Below are 14616 nucleotides of genomic sequence, written 5' to 3' on the forward strand. Positions count from 1 at the left end.
GGTGGAACTGGAAGAAAAGAGAGATGCCACAGCTAGAGGTGCCCTGCACAGAACCTCTACTTGCCCATACCACTCCTTGTGGGCAGCTGATATTTCTCAGAACGCCATGTCAAATGCTGGTGCCCACCTCTTCTTGTAACAGAATCACTCTCCTCGCAATTTACAAGAAGCCTTAGCAGGACACTGATCCAGGCAAGGCTTTTCTGGGTGCAAGCCACGCCGACTGTGGGTCGTGGGCAAACCTATAGAAGAAGTAGGTGTGAGACCACTTCCTTTGTAGGCAGGAAGTGACTCCAAGAGGCACGCACCATCTGAGACAGGAAGTCAGGTCCACCCACTAGCTTTGCAGCATTGGCCTTCCCCTCATTGGCTCAGACCTGCCGAGCAGACTCCCTGTCCAGTGCTCCTGGCAGGATCGTCTAAAGCCACCAACAAAGTCAGAGAGGCATTTCCCTGTCCCCAGGTGACTCCTGCACACCCCAGCTCTGAGCCCCTGGGATGTAATCATGCAGACATCTCCCCTTCACCGGGTGGATTTATTCTTGGGGGTGTGTGGGCGATGAGTGTTTGTGTGGGGGAACGTTTGTCTAAATTTAAATTTAAAACGTGTTCAACAGCGGCTTATTAATGCTGGGGCTGGAAATGGATGGCTTTTTTTTTTTCCGTTTTTAAATGAACTGATAAGTAGGAACCTCTGCCAGTTCTCCCTTCTGACCCAGCCTTACCCCTCTGTGCCCTTGGGCTATTGGGCCATGGGGCTGCTCTGGGCTATCAAGATTGGAAATTGGAAGCTCAGAGAGAGACAAGGTCTCCTGCCTCTGACCTGACCTTCCTGCCGAGGCTATCTGGGTTACTTCCTGCAATCCAGGCAAGGTGTCCAGCTGCTTCCTTCCTCCCCCACTAATGTAATGTGCTTAGCCCCTGCTATGTCAACCAGCCCTCTCAACAACCAAAGAGATGGGAGTGGATTGGTACTCTCACCCTGTGTTACACATAAGAACTTGCAGCCCCGATGCCTTAAACGACCCCGTGTTCCTTGTTCCATCTTGTGTGAGCACCAAGATCCAAACTCAAGTCTAACTGGTAACAGAGCCCATGCAATGGCTGGCGAGATGGATTAGCTGCTATGGATACTCTGGACCAAACCTGATGGATCTGACTTTGCTCCCCAGAGAGCACATGACAGAAGGAGAGAACCAGCTTGCTTGAGGTGTCCTGCAACCTCCATTCTGTGATGCAGAATATCAAATCATTTTCAAGAACCCTCATATGCTTCCCTGTGTTTTTCAAAGCACAACTTGGTGACGGAGAGGAAAAGAAAAAGAAAAAAGAAACAACCATAAACTCATTTCTAAGCCATCCTCTGGCTGATGAGGTCCTTTCTGCCCGGCTATGTCTCAGCCCACAGGGAGGCTCCTACCTCCCGTGGCTACTGTGGTGTTCTGTAATTGCTGAGCAATTTGGAGATGACTGGAAATATATAATTCATGGGTGTGTCTTTCTCCCCAGTCCCCTGGAAGGCACTGAGGCATGACTGTCTCCCTGGGAGCATTGACACAGAAAGTAGCAGAATCTAAATGTCCCAGTCAGAGAACCCACTGCCAGTTGGTAGACCCTGGCCACCCTACCACAAGGTCCTGTGAATGGGAACCGCAGCATTGAACCCCAAAATAGAGCCAGTGGTCGAAAGCTAGGTAAAAGCTGGGTGAGTTGAATGGTGAGCCCAAGAGCTGTCTGTGTCTTTGCCTAGGCTTGTTCCCCAGGGCAGGTCGGAAACTGTGCCTACAGCCGTATCCCTGTGGCTGGCCATCCTGTGGTGCAGAGAATAGCTCCGGTCAGCACCAGCCTCTGAGGAGCAGGAACATGGCCTGAGGGCTTCAGGCTCCAGCTGGCGGTTCACTTTCAATTCCCAAGAGCTGAAGAATCTAGTTTGCAGCTTCCAGCACTAACCGGGTTTCTGGGGCAAAAGGCAGCAGCTGCTGTTCCTCATTTTGAGTGGGGTTCAGGACCCTGGTCTGTGCTGGGAATGAGGAGAGAGGGTGGGATAGCATGCTGTATGTCTGTGCTAGGGTGGGAGAAGGGACGGCAAGAATGCGCCATGAGGGGCTCAAGCTTCGTCTCTTATGATGTTCAGATGATTGACAGAGGATCTGGAGGACATCCGCTTTCTGCCTGAGGTTGCCCTCATAGGAAGACATTGGAGGAGGCGGTTTTCCACTAAGTACCACAGAACCCTTCTATAGCCACCTGAAGGCAATGCTGAAGATCCCAAGGGCCAGGGACCTCTGCCCCTTCTGAGAAGTCCTCATTCCCTGCATGAGCTCTGAACACGCCAAGGAAAAAGGTTCCCTGAATCTGAGAGAATCTGATCACCATGCTGTCTCCTCAGATTGGAGGCCTCGGGTCAGCAGAGGGAAGGAGGTTCTAGACAGGCACCAACCCGAGTCTGAGCGGTGTCTTGTTTATTGTCTTCCTCTTCCGTCATTAGATTGCCTTCCTCGTCTGTCAAAAGAGCATCAAACCACTGTGGGGTCCCCTGGAGAGGTCATGATGGTGGAGATGAAGGCCCAGACAGCAGCGGGTCTGCTGTGGCCTTGAGGGAGCTACTGCAGGCAGGGCAGAGGCTCCCCCTCCAGTACATGCAATGTGGCTGGGACACAAGACTGGGCCAGAGACGCTCCTGGGTGGAAAATTCCTCTCTGAGAAAGAGTTTCTACTGGAAGCAGTCACTGTTCCCAAATTAGAGTCCAACTAGGTGTATCAACAAGTAGCAGTGGTGTGTGATTGTGGCTAGAAGCAGTGTGTATACAGGGTGGCAGTTTCTGGAGCTTGCTGGGTCTGACTTGGTTTGGTGACCCTGGGTCATTCTGTTGGGTTCTGTGAGTCCTCCCCATATAAATCATCCCGCCTGTCCTGGCTGGTTCCTAAGAGCACCTTTGCCCTCTAGGACGGCAATGACAAGAGCTGATCCCGTTGAACAGCCTCTGGGCCTCAGTTTCCCCTTCTGTGAGAGAATACTACTTTGCTGGGTTCTGGGCCTCCTATCCAGCTCCATGCTCCCTCCTCTAGAGAAGACATAGCTGATGGGAGGGTGGTATGAGTTCTGGAAACTTGGCGATGTTCCTTGGTGGCCCTCAAGCCCCTCTTCAGAGTGTTCCTGTCAGCCAACTTTGCTGACACAGGTTAGCATATGTGTTCTTCAAAAGGCCACACTGAATGACCAGAACTTTGTGGTCACAGGCCTGAGCCCCACCAAGAAGAGAATGTGTATCCTGGCTTTGTGCAGGACAGCTAAGGCATGACCCAGCCCTGCCCCAGAAGGGACCTTAGGACTTCCCTCCTACACTCTGTGTGGTCTACCTTAGGAAGCATGGACAGAGTTGCCCTCGGGTTCCGGGACAGCTTGAGGTGCAGCCTCTGCTACATGGCTCCTGTCCTGGTATCCATCCAGTCAGTACATGCTGCATGGTGTCCCCCTGCTGGGGACCTTCTCTGGGGTTCTCAGCTCACAGACCTCTCCAGAGGGCCCATATGGCTCCCCTTTGCTACTTGGCACTTTCAGGTTATTTTAATAGAGCAGACTGAAGAAGCACCCTTGAGTGCAGAGATACTCAGACTCCACAGGATGCTACTGTGTCAGCATAGCAGAGCTGGCTCCATCTTTCCCTCCTGAGCCTCCTCTGGACTGCAGGTCCTCTCCTTTCCCTTTCTCTCTGCTCTGCCACCCCCATGGGTCTGGCCCCTGGATAAACATTCTGCCCATGAACACAACCATCCATTATCCCCCTGACAATTAGCAGCCTATTAAGGATGCCTATGCAAATGAGCACTAATTGACCTGCGACACAGCAGAGCCTGCAGGAGAGCGATGGCTCCAGATGGCTTAATGATAGGGGCCCAGGGCCCTGCCTTACAAGGCTCTCTCCTGAGGAAGGGAGTGCTGCCTGCTACAGAAGTCAGCCAGCTGCCTGGTGGAGAGGAACACAGATGGGGACTGGGTCTCAGCCGGGTCATCAGAACCACTGGACAGGAGACAGCTTCCACCTTGTCTGTCTGTCCCTCCCTTTCTACAGCTTCTCTTACCTTCCCAGGCCAGTGTTGGCAAGTATGTAACTATCTTTTCCTGGAAAAAAAAAATCAAACAAACTGTTGCAAACACTTTCAATTGCAGCTAAAAAAGAAAAAAAAAAAAACTGTTGCAAACACTTTCCATTGCAGCTAAAATAATGGTGTGTGTTATGGGACACAGGGTGATGATGTCTCAGTCTACCCTGTGCATGCTGAGGTGACCAAAGGAACCAGCTCATCTATTGCCTGGAACATTCGTCATTTCTTTAGGTTAGAACATTCAAAACCCACTCTTCTAGCTGTTTGAAATGTGTGATGAGTCGCTGCCAACCATGGTTAAGTTAATGTGCAAACGATCATATTTGTTGAAGCAGCAGATAGTCCCCTGTTCCCCCTGCCCATTCCATGAACAACAGTGGGGTTCAGATCTGGTCGGACCTGTGGTCATTTGCGTATGCTCCCTTCATTGTGATTCAGGCTTTAGGACTGTTCTCAGTGTCATGTGTTCTTTGGTTCTGGACCCCCCCATGTATGCATCATTACAGTATCAGCAGGGCTGAGTCCTGGGCTCCACCAGTCCCTCCCCCACCCCACCTCACCCCAGCTGCAGGTAACGCCACAGCATTGCCGTCTCTGTGATGTTGTCCTTCCCAGAATATCTCATGGTTGGAATCACACAAGAGTTCCTCTTCAGTGCTGAATCATAGTCCCCTGTCTGGAGGTACATCTGATGTCAGCTCCTTTGGGTGAGACCTGAGGACCACCTCAGTGTTAGGTAGGTAGTGGGCTAGGAGGCCATTGGGAATATACCCCTCTCCCATGGACTTTGAACCATAGAGGAAAGAATAATTATTCCCTAACAACATTATGTACTTTTCCATCCTAGAAGGCTCTCCAGTGGTGGGGATGCTTGCAGATATTTGCTTGCACATTGGGGGTATGCTAACTCAGAAAAGTAGAACTTTTTGTTCTCTATATATCCTTTCAGTCACTGTTGAAAGCTTGGGCCTCCGTTCCCAGACACACTGGGTCTTCTCACTCTTTCTCTGAAGCTGTCCTATCCCTCATCTGCCAAGTGATGTCTGTGCTCCATTGCTGGACCTGCCAGCTTTCTTGGACCCTAATGTAAAAGGACATGGCTCTCTCTCTCTCTCTCTCTCTCTCTCTCTCTCTCTCTCTCTCTGTGTGTGTGTGTGTGTGTGTGTGTGTGTGTATGTCTCTGTGTCTCTCTATCTCTGTCTCTGTTTCTCTCTGTCTCTGTCTCTCTATTTCTGTCTCTGTGTGTGTGTCTCCCTGTCTCTGTCTCTCTGTCTCTGTCTCTCTGTGTGTGTATGTCTCTGTGTCTCTCTATCTCTATCTCTGTTTCTCTCTGTCTCTGTCTCTCTGTGTGTGTCTCCCTGTCTCTGTCTCTGTGTGTGTGTATGTCTCTGTGTCTCTCTATCTCTGTCTCTGTCTCTCTGTCTCTGTCTCTCTCTCTGTCTCTCTCTCTCTGTCTCCCATCTCCCTCCTTCAGTCAGCTGCCAAGATTCCCAGTTTACCTGCCATGCTGTTTTCTCTCAGACACTAATTGTTCTTGGGCTTCCTTTTGGGGACTGTCTTATAATTCTTTTATTAATAAACCTAAGATTCCAAAGGGGCCCCGGGTTCCCTAGTAATATGGCCCTTGAACAGGGCCTTCCCCAGATTTCCCCAGTGACAGAGTCTGGGTCAGATGGAGGAGAATGTTAGATTTAGGATGCTGCTTTCTGGGGACTCTGGGCCCAATGTTGTGTGCCGAGGACAGCGTCCAGGTGCCTGGAAGTATCAAGGTCCAAGACTTGGCTCCTGACTCAATGTCCCCTTCTGCTCATCTGTTTCCCCCTCCCTCTTCTCACGGGGACTGACATTTGGTCTGTTTTTGGACAGCTAGGCACTTAATGAGGTTCTTAAATGCCCTGCCTTGGTTTCTCTGAATTTAAAGAAGCTGTGGAGCAGGAACTGGCAGAGGGAGAAGTATTTATTTGGAGTTCTGGTGACAGTGGAGAGAGCCAAGACTCTCCGTTTCTCTACACCTCTGTCTCAGTGCCTCACAGTATTAAGGAAAGGTGGGACAGTGCTGAGCTTGATGGGGCTTGCCTGTAATCTAGCACCCTGGAGGTGGACGCCAGAGGACCAGGACTCCAGGGCCATCCTTGGGTACATAGGGAGTTTGAGGCTAGCTTGGGCTATGTAAGACCTTATCTCAAAACAAAAACCAGGGCAAGCTGCATGGCTCTGCACTTGCTATACAGCCCAAGCCTGGTCCCTGGAGTAGTCTGTGGAAGAAGAAAACTGAGAAAGTTGCCCTCTGACCTCCGGTTTCCCTCTGACCTCCACATGTGATGTGGCGTGAGTGTGCACACGTACATACACTATAATAACAGATTAAACTAAACTCTAAAAGCAAAATGAGATGAAGCCAGGACATGTACATGGGGTAGGTCTGTGAAACAAGCCGGCCAGGGTGGACAGAAACCCCTTGTGAGAGGCACACTCCTCCAGCAATGGCGTCCTGCCTTTCCTCTCCTTGGTGGTCTATGTTGTCAGGAGGTAGGAAATGAAGACAGAGGTGATCCAGGTGCGCCTCTCCTTAGCACCGGAAGACATTGTCTCCATCAGTCATGTCTCTCAGCAGCTCTTTCTTGGGCAAACTTTGTTCATAGGTTTGGTCCCTGGACTTGTCTAATCAATCCCTTAACTGCCTCTGACCCCAGGTCAGGCCCTGAAGTGTGGAAGGAAGAACCCAGCCCCTTCCCAGCCTAAGCATTTCCTTCTAGGCTCCCTCAAGAACCTGGGGGTCAGGGGGAGAAACTTCTAAAGGAAGGAGCTACAGGGTGAGGAGCCTCATGGTTTCCCTTCCTGCCAGGCAGCCGTACCCCCACTCAACTCTAACTTGGCAGCTCAACCCCTAAGTTGTTTCTAGTACTAAAAAATAATCTACATTCAGTCACTCGGGCTACTGTTGGAAACACTGAATCAAGTCTTGTGCATGTCCAGTAAGGGAAGACACACTTTATAGATGGGGACACTGAGGTCCCCTGCAAGGAAGAGCAGGGAACATGCGGGCCATCCTCTCCTCAGTAAGTGCTAACCCAGGGCCTGTACTTCACGTCTCTGTGACTGATTCACCTCGTAGAGAAACAATGCAGGTTTAGACACTGGAGCTGCCGAGCGAGGGAGGAAGAAAATCGATGTGCTAGAATCCCCAGGAAATAGAAAGGGCTTCCTGCAGAAAGTGTCTGGGATTGGGGCTGTGGATGCATCTGTGGACCTGGGAAGACTTCAGACCTGCCTCAAAGGTTGGAAGGAGAGAGGAAAATATGGGGTGTGTTTGTAAGTCCTTTAAACGTGGCACCCGGAACAAAGCATGTGTTCGACAAAGGGCAGCTAATTCTTCTGTCTGCTTTGAGGTGGGATTTCTGTCTGTGAGAGGAAGGAAAGGGGAATGAGAGACAAAGTCTTAGGGAGAGATGCTGCATGGGAGAGATGCTGCGTGGGGGAGGGCTGGCACCTTCAGAAGGCAGAGAGGTGTCTAGGTTCCTCTGAGGATAAGGCACTGCGGTCTGCTATCATACCTGAGCACACCAGCCCTTGGTACAAAGACTTGATCTTAAGTTGAGTGCAGGGGTGAGGGGCAGTCCCTGCTTTCCCCACTGTGAGCAGTCTGGGGGCCTACAGTACACCAGGTACTGGGGTGAAGGCATAGTGTATGGGGTTCAGACTCCAGGATGCTTTCCTTCCTACCCCTGACAGGAGGGTGTGGGTAGGAAGTTCCCATCTGCACCATCCTCCAGAAGGTGGGGTGGCATGGTCCCTGCTCTGTGTCCTTCTTCCCTGAGTCCCCTACCACCCCCCCATGCCCGTCGCTTCCTGTCTCCTGTCAGCTGCTAATGAGTTCAGTGTCCCCAGATGTCCACTTGGCAACCACTTAAGGAAAAAAATGTGTGGCAATATAAAGAACATAGAGGGGGAAACCAAAGAGCCAGATCTAGAAACATCATCAGTGAGGGAATGGCTGCAGGGAGCAAGGGCATGTTCCTCACTGATGTGGAAAATAGCTTCCTGGTTGCTCACATGAGGCAGATGAGCAGGGTGGCCTGGAGCGTCTCTATCCTCTACACTTTCATTCAGTCCTCCAACAGTATAAGCAGAGAGTGCAGGAGAGTCGGGGAGCTTGAGGCTGGTGGAAACGGGTGTCTCTCTCCAGTCAAATGAACCAGGTGGGCTACTGGCTGGGGCCATGCTCTGCCCTAAGGATCTGTGGTCCACAGAGTTGAGGGGATCCCTCGAAGTACCAGAGTGACTCCTGGCTTCCTCTCTTCCTGGCAAATAGGTGTGAAGTGCATGGGCTCCCGTGAGGCGTCAGCTTCAAGATGATCTTCCTACAGTGTGGAGTGCTCTGGGGATATACAGTGTGGTTGGAGGGGGCTCTTAGCATGCAGGCAGTCCTGTGTTAGTCTCCGGCACTCCTTAAACCGATGTGACGCAGACCTGTAAACCAGCATTTGAGAGGAGGAAGCAGGAGGATTGGGAGTTCAAGATCATCTTTGGCTACACAGTGAGATTGAGGCAGCCTGGCTTACATGAGACGCTGCCTCAAAAATGGGGAGAAGCTAAAATGCAGTGATCGTGAAACCCACATATACACACACATACACACTCACATGCATATTCACACTCATACACATGCATGTTCACACTCACATGCACATTCATACACACACACATATATATTCACACATGCACACTCACACACATGCACACATGTTCTCTACCCCTAGCAGGACCCAGGCAGGAAGGACTCCTGTGTCTGGCTCCACCCACTGTTCTTTGCCTCCTGACCTGGCTCTTCTTCCTCAGCTCTCCTCTACCTACAGAATATCTACTTCCCCAGGCCTGATGGGTCAAAAGCTCGTCTCTGGGAAAGCCCTCTTTGATCTCTCTCCCCAGGCAGCTATAGACCATCCACTGCTACAGGTTCCCATACCCCCAAGACTCAGCAGGGCCCTCAAATCTCCCGACTTGGTAAACCCAAATCTGGGGCCTCAGTAAGGGCTCAAGGGCTCCTCTCTATTGTGTGATTGAACTTGTGATCCCAAAGCAAGAGGCAGATGCTGGGTAGGAGTATGTCTGAAGTCCTGGGGTCCTCACAGCCTCCCTCCTCCCACCAGCTGTGTGTCTCAGAATGAATCCATCAATCGCTCTGACACTCAATTCTCAGCTCCATAAGATGATGCAGAAACTCACAGAATCATTGTGAGAATCAAAGAAGAGTGTGAATGTGCATGTGTATGAGTGTGCATGTGCATGTGTGAGTGTGTATTGTGTGAATGTATGTGAATGTGAATATATGAATATGCATGTGTGTGAGTCTGTGTGTGGGTGTACCTGTGTGTATGAATTGTGCATGTGAGTGTGAACATGCATGTGTATGCGTGTGCATGTGTGTGAGTGTGTGCATGTGTGAGTATATACATGTATATATATATATATGAATGCATGGGAGTGTGAACATGCATATGTAATGAGTGTGAATGTGCATGTATATGTGAGTGTGCATGTGTGAGCATGTGTATTAGTGTGCATGTGTATGAATGTGCATGTGAGTGTGAAAGTATATGTGTGTACATGAGTGCAAGTATGAATTGCGTGAGTATATATGTAAGTTTGTTTAGGAATGTACATATGAGTATGAACATGCATGTTATGAGTGTGAGTGTGCATTTGTGTGAGCACGCATGTGTGTGAGTGTGCATGTGTGAGTATGTATGTGCATGTATATGAATATACATGTAATGTGAATGCCTGCGTATATAAATGTGCATGTGTATGAATAAGCATGTGGGCATGAGTATACATATGGAGTGGCATGTATAAGTGCTTATTAAACATTATCAATGTGAATTGCTGTTCTGTATCATGAGATACGTACTCCCATTCTGGGCTTTGTCATTATGTAGCTGATACAGCAGCTATATAACTGTTTTTCCCCCTTGGTTCCCTGAAGGCAGACCATAGATTACATAGTCTGTAAGTTACATTTATTTATTTATTTATTTATTTATTTATTTATTTATTTATTATCTGTGTGTGTATGTGTGTATGTGTGTATGCATTTATGCATAGGATCATGCCACAGTGTGCTCATGGAGGTCAGTGGACAGCTTTCAGGAGTCAGTTCTCTCTTGCTATCATGTGGGTTCCTGAGGATTGAACTTGAACTATCGGGTGTGGAGGCAACTGCCTTTCCCTGCTGAGCCATCTCCCTGGCCCTGTTCTATGTAACTGGAAGGACAGACAGTGCCTGGCTGAGTGGAGAGATGGATGGATGGGCTGTCACAGTTTGGCTGGAAGGATGGATGAGTGGGTAGGTGTCCTGAAGGAAGATGACACACTGGCAGATGGATAAAAGGGTGGATGGCTGGGTGAATAAACTAATGGGTGTGTTGAAGGTGTCAGATGGACAGACAGATGTTTGGTGGCAGACGTGCATGGATTTTTGTGCCGTTCTCAATCAATTCCACATGCCTAGGACATAGTTGGTATAGTTAAGTGCTGAGTCCCAAGGAGTGTGATGGTGGACACCACCCAGAACCTCAGTGAAACTCACGAGCTGTTGTGTGGCTTGAGAGGCCGTCCCAGAGCCCTATTTCCACTGGTGATGGACAACTGGGTCTCCCTTGCATTGGCTGAGAGCATCCTGTTGCCCCCTGCTGGTAGCAATATGAAACAGCATTGCCCAATAGTCAACCTACATCCAGGTTTCTTTTCTGGCAGATGGTCCAGAGTAGGGTACTCAACTTTTCTTACCCATGAGCCCTCTCCAAGGCCACCTGGTGACAGCAGAGATGTAGTTGGAAAGCTAGAACTTTCCAATACTCCCCATGGAAATTTGAGTTCCTAACCATCAGACTCTCTCGAAAAGCTTTGACCAGGGTTAGTGGCTGCAGTCGTCAGAAAGATATGGGCTCTTGCTTTGAGGCTATCTCTGAATTGTCAGGCAGTGTCCAGAGTGTTTGTGGAGAGACGGTGTCAAAGAAGGTTAAGAGTTGTGGTTTGGCCAAGCAAGATGGCACTTACCTGTAATCCCAGCACTTGGGAGGTAAAGGCAGGGAGAACAGGAGTTCAGGGATAGCCTCAGCTACAAAGCACATTTGAATCTAGCCTGGGCTACATGGAACCCTCTCCAAAAAATTAAAAGAACCTGGTTTTAAATTGCAGTGCTACCCTACTCATCCTGGAAACCCTCCCTTCCTTCACCTGTAAGATAAGAGAAAATAAATGATATTATATTCTATAGAGGACATTCACCCCAGAGCTGGCCACCTGAAAGCTCACAGCCAATGCTGATCTCATGGATGTGTGGCTTACTAAGCTTGCTCTCCCTTCCCATATCCTGCTCAGGCAGAGATGATGGCCCGTAGATTTGAGTTCTGCATTAGGACACAAGCCCTCAGGAACTATGTTTTATCTCAGCATCTCAGCTATAGGTGGAACATAGCTGGCCTCCTTAGGGGAACCATAGGGATGAATTTGGGCTCAGCAAAGTCTCTGAGGTTTTCTTTGGACTTATGGGAACCCACACATCCATGCACATTTGATAAATGCATGCAAAGCTCGTGTAGAAAGGGAGGAGCAAGCAGCCTGGGCCTCTGCCCTGCTGGCGGCTGTTACATACAGATTGAACCAACCCTGGGTGGGAAGCAGGTAAAGGGAAAAGCCTGGGGCTGGGGACATGGCTCAGCTGGTGAAGAATTGGCCACGTAAACATGGGGACCTGAACTCGGATCCTCAGCAGTGGGAGGGCAGAGGCAGGAGGATACACGGAGCTCACTGGCCAGGCAGTGTTGCTAAACTAGCTTCTAGTTTTAGTGAAAAGACCCAGTCTCAAAGCACAACAGGAGTGACTGAAGAAGTTACTCCACATTGACCTCTGGCCTCAACACACACTTATAACACACACATGCACACACACATGCACACATACATACATAGAGAAACAAGCAGACTCACACAGGGACACACTCATAGCACACACATACATACACACAAAGATACATACATACATACATACACACACACCAACTAATTCACACATACATACATACATACACACATGCACATACTCATAACACACACACAGAGGCATACATATATACATACACACCGACACATACATACCAGAGACACACAGAGACACACAAATACACACACACACACATACATACCAGAGATACACAAATATATATACACACACACACACACGCACCCACTGCATCCATACTGAATGGATGAAAAAGTCCTTTTTTGCCATTATTTTTTAAGTACTTTATAACAACAACTCCTGAGCATTGAGACTGTGTTAGGTGTTCTAGGCCATGTGAGATGTTTGGAAACCCATGGGAGGGTGTGTGCAGATTCTATACAAACCCCAGAGTCCAGCCCAGTAATTGAAGGACCCCAATTCCAATGTGGCAGAGAGTGAAGGCAAGGTTCTGCACTCCTGGAGGCCACACAGCCTTGCTCTCAAGGAGCTTCCAGACCTCTCTGAGCCTCCACATACCCCCTTGAGGTTGCTCGAGATCTCTTTCCCTTCCAGGCTTCGGTAAGGGGCCCTCATGCCTGTGTCTGATGTTTTATAGGTGGTAGCCGAGTGGCCTGAAGTGTAACCAGATGGAGTCCTTCCAGCACATGTCCCCAGAAGGTGGCACACAACTTGGTCACCCATTGGAGATAGAGAAGAGGCCAGCATCAGAGCTCTCAGTGAACTAATCAGACTCAACAGCCCAGAGGGCTGAGAAGGGGTCAGAGTGACTTTGCAGCTGGGGGGCTCCCTCCCCCAATGCCTGTCACCAGAGTTCTTTAGCCACACCCTGAGTGAAGAATAAGATGTGGGGAATGGAGACTGTGTCCTGTAAATCTGCTCTCTTGGCCCCAGGCAGCCCACCTTGACCTTGCATTCCAGTAACCTTTGTCCTTGTCACCTCTGGACTCAGCCAGGAGCTGGCTTGCTTTCCTGCTACAGTGTCTCCGTGGAGGGATCAGAGCATCGAGCCCATTGCGGTTTCATTCCTGTGGAGTCCTGAGAAGCCACTCCCTCCACGCCCCTTCCCAGCCATCCACTCAGCCAGCCCCGAGCCAGTCCGGAATGATCCTGCTATGGCCAAGCTCTGGTTCAAGTTCCAGCGGTGTTTCCGGTATTTCCGCAGGAAGCCCGTGCGCTTCTTTACCCTGCTGGCTATCTACCTGACCGCCGGGAGCCTCGTCTTCCTGCACTCGGGCTTCGTGGGCCAGCCCGCGGTGCCCCAGAGCCAGGCCAGCCCCGCAGCGGGAAGCCAGGCAGAAGGAGCCGAGCTGCCTTTCCTGGGTGACTTGCACCTGGGCAGAGGTTTCCGGGACACCGTGGAGGCCTCCAGCATTGCACGTAGGTACGGACCCACATTCAAGGGCAAGGACAGCAGCGAGCGATCCAAGCTGGGCGACTACGGAGGAGCCTGGAGCCGAGCCCTCAAGGGGAGGGTTGTTCGGGAGAAAGAGAAGGAAAAGGAGGAGGAGAGAGGTAAGAACCTGGAGGGATGAAGGGAAAATACAGACACCAAGTAGAAATAACAGCCACTAAATGGTCTCAGAGCTCCAGACACACGTGAATGTAGGGAATTGGTCCTGTCATGCATAATGAGTGAGTCATGTAGCTACTCCTTAATTGGGCAAGTTCCATTTGAACCCCACACTTGCCTTGGTTTAGAATCCCACTGCTTGCTAAACACACAGAAACTCCAGAATCAACGTTCCAGAGCACAGAACGCCCCAGGATCCGTGGTGAGCACTTGACAGTGCAGAATCGGCTCCCACAGTGCTGAACCGAGCAGTTACTCTTCCTGTTTTACAGAGAGGTAGTTTGGGCAGGGTGGTGAATACCTACATTCCTGCCCTGGGGAGACTGAACTGGGAGGAGTCAAAGGCTAGCCTGGGTTATATAATGAGACTCTGTCTCAAAGAGAAAAAAACAAAAGACACCAGGAGCCCAGGATTAATGGCAGCTACTTAGCAAAGCAAAGCTAAAGCCATGCTAAAGAATCCTTGTCCTGGTGATGATACTCCAGGCACTAACACTGCCCTGGTAAGGGGAGGAGTCAGAGGCTAGCCTAGACTAAATAATGAGACAATGCTCCAGGCACTAACACTACCCTGGGTAAATTCCATTGCCTTGCATTTTCTCAGCCTTTTACACCCAAAAAGATTCTGATTACTGGTACACACCACAGGCTAGAATGGGGTATAAATGAGCTCATGCCTATTTAACAGATGTGGTCGGCTGGCAGGGATGTAGCTCAATTAATAGAGTGCTTCCCCAGCATGCACAATCCAAGGCAGGGTAATGCACACCTCTAACTCCAGCACTACAGAGGTAAGAAACAAGACTCAGAAGTTCAAGGTCATTCTTAGCTATATAGAGAATTGGAGGTCAGACTAGGTTAGGAGACCTCATCTCACAAACAAGCAAATGGGACTAGACAGATGGTTCAGCAG

The 14616-nt window shown here is 49.9% G+C and overlaps 1 protein-coding gene across 2 annotated transcripts in view; it reads left to right on the forward strand.

The window, feature by feature from the left end:
• Positions 1–14616, forward strand: part of Wscd2 (WSC domain containing 2) — an 88298-nt gene that overhangs the window by 35681 nt on the left and 38001 nt on the right. Inside the window, exons 2-3 of one of the 2 annotated variants that reach the window (XM_031337444.1) lie at positions 10094–10116; positions 12729–13645. In XM_031337444.1, coding sequence (XP_031193304.1) covers positions 13246–13645 — 400 coding nt within the window. In that variant the 5' untranslated portion in view covers positions 10094–10116; positions 12729–13245. The remainder of the gene's footprint in view (positions 1–10093; positions 10117–12728; positions 13646–14616) is intronic. The other variant, XM_031337443.1, reaches the window with a different exon arrangement.

This window comes from Mastomys coucha, unplaced genomic scaffold, assembly GCF_008632895.1.
Source record: "Mastomys coucha isolate ucsf_1 unplaced genomic scaffold, UCSF_Mcou_1 pScaffold22, whole genome shotgun sequence".
In the NCBI taxonomy this organism is placed as follows: Eukaryota; Metazoa; Chordata; class Mammalia; order Rodentia; family Muridae; genus Mastomys; species Mastomys coucha.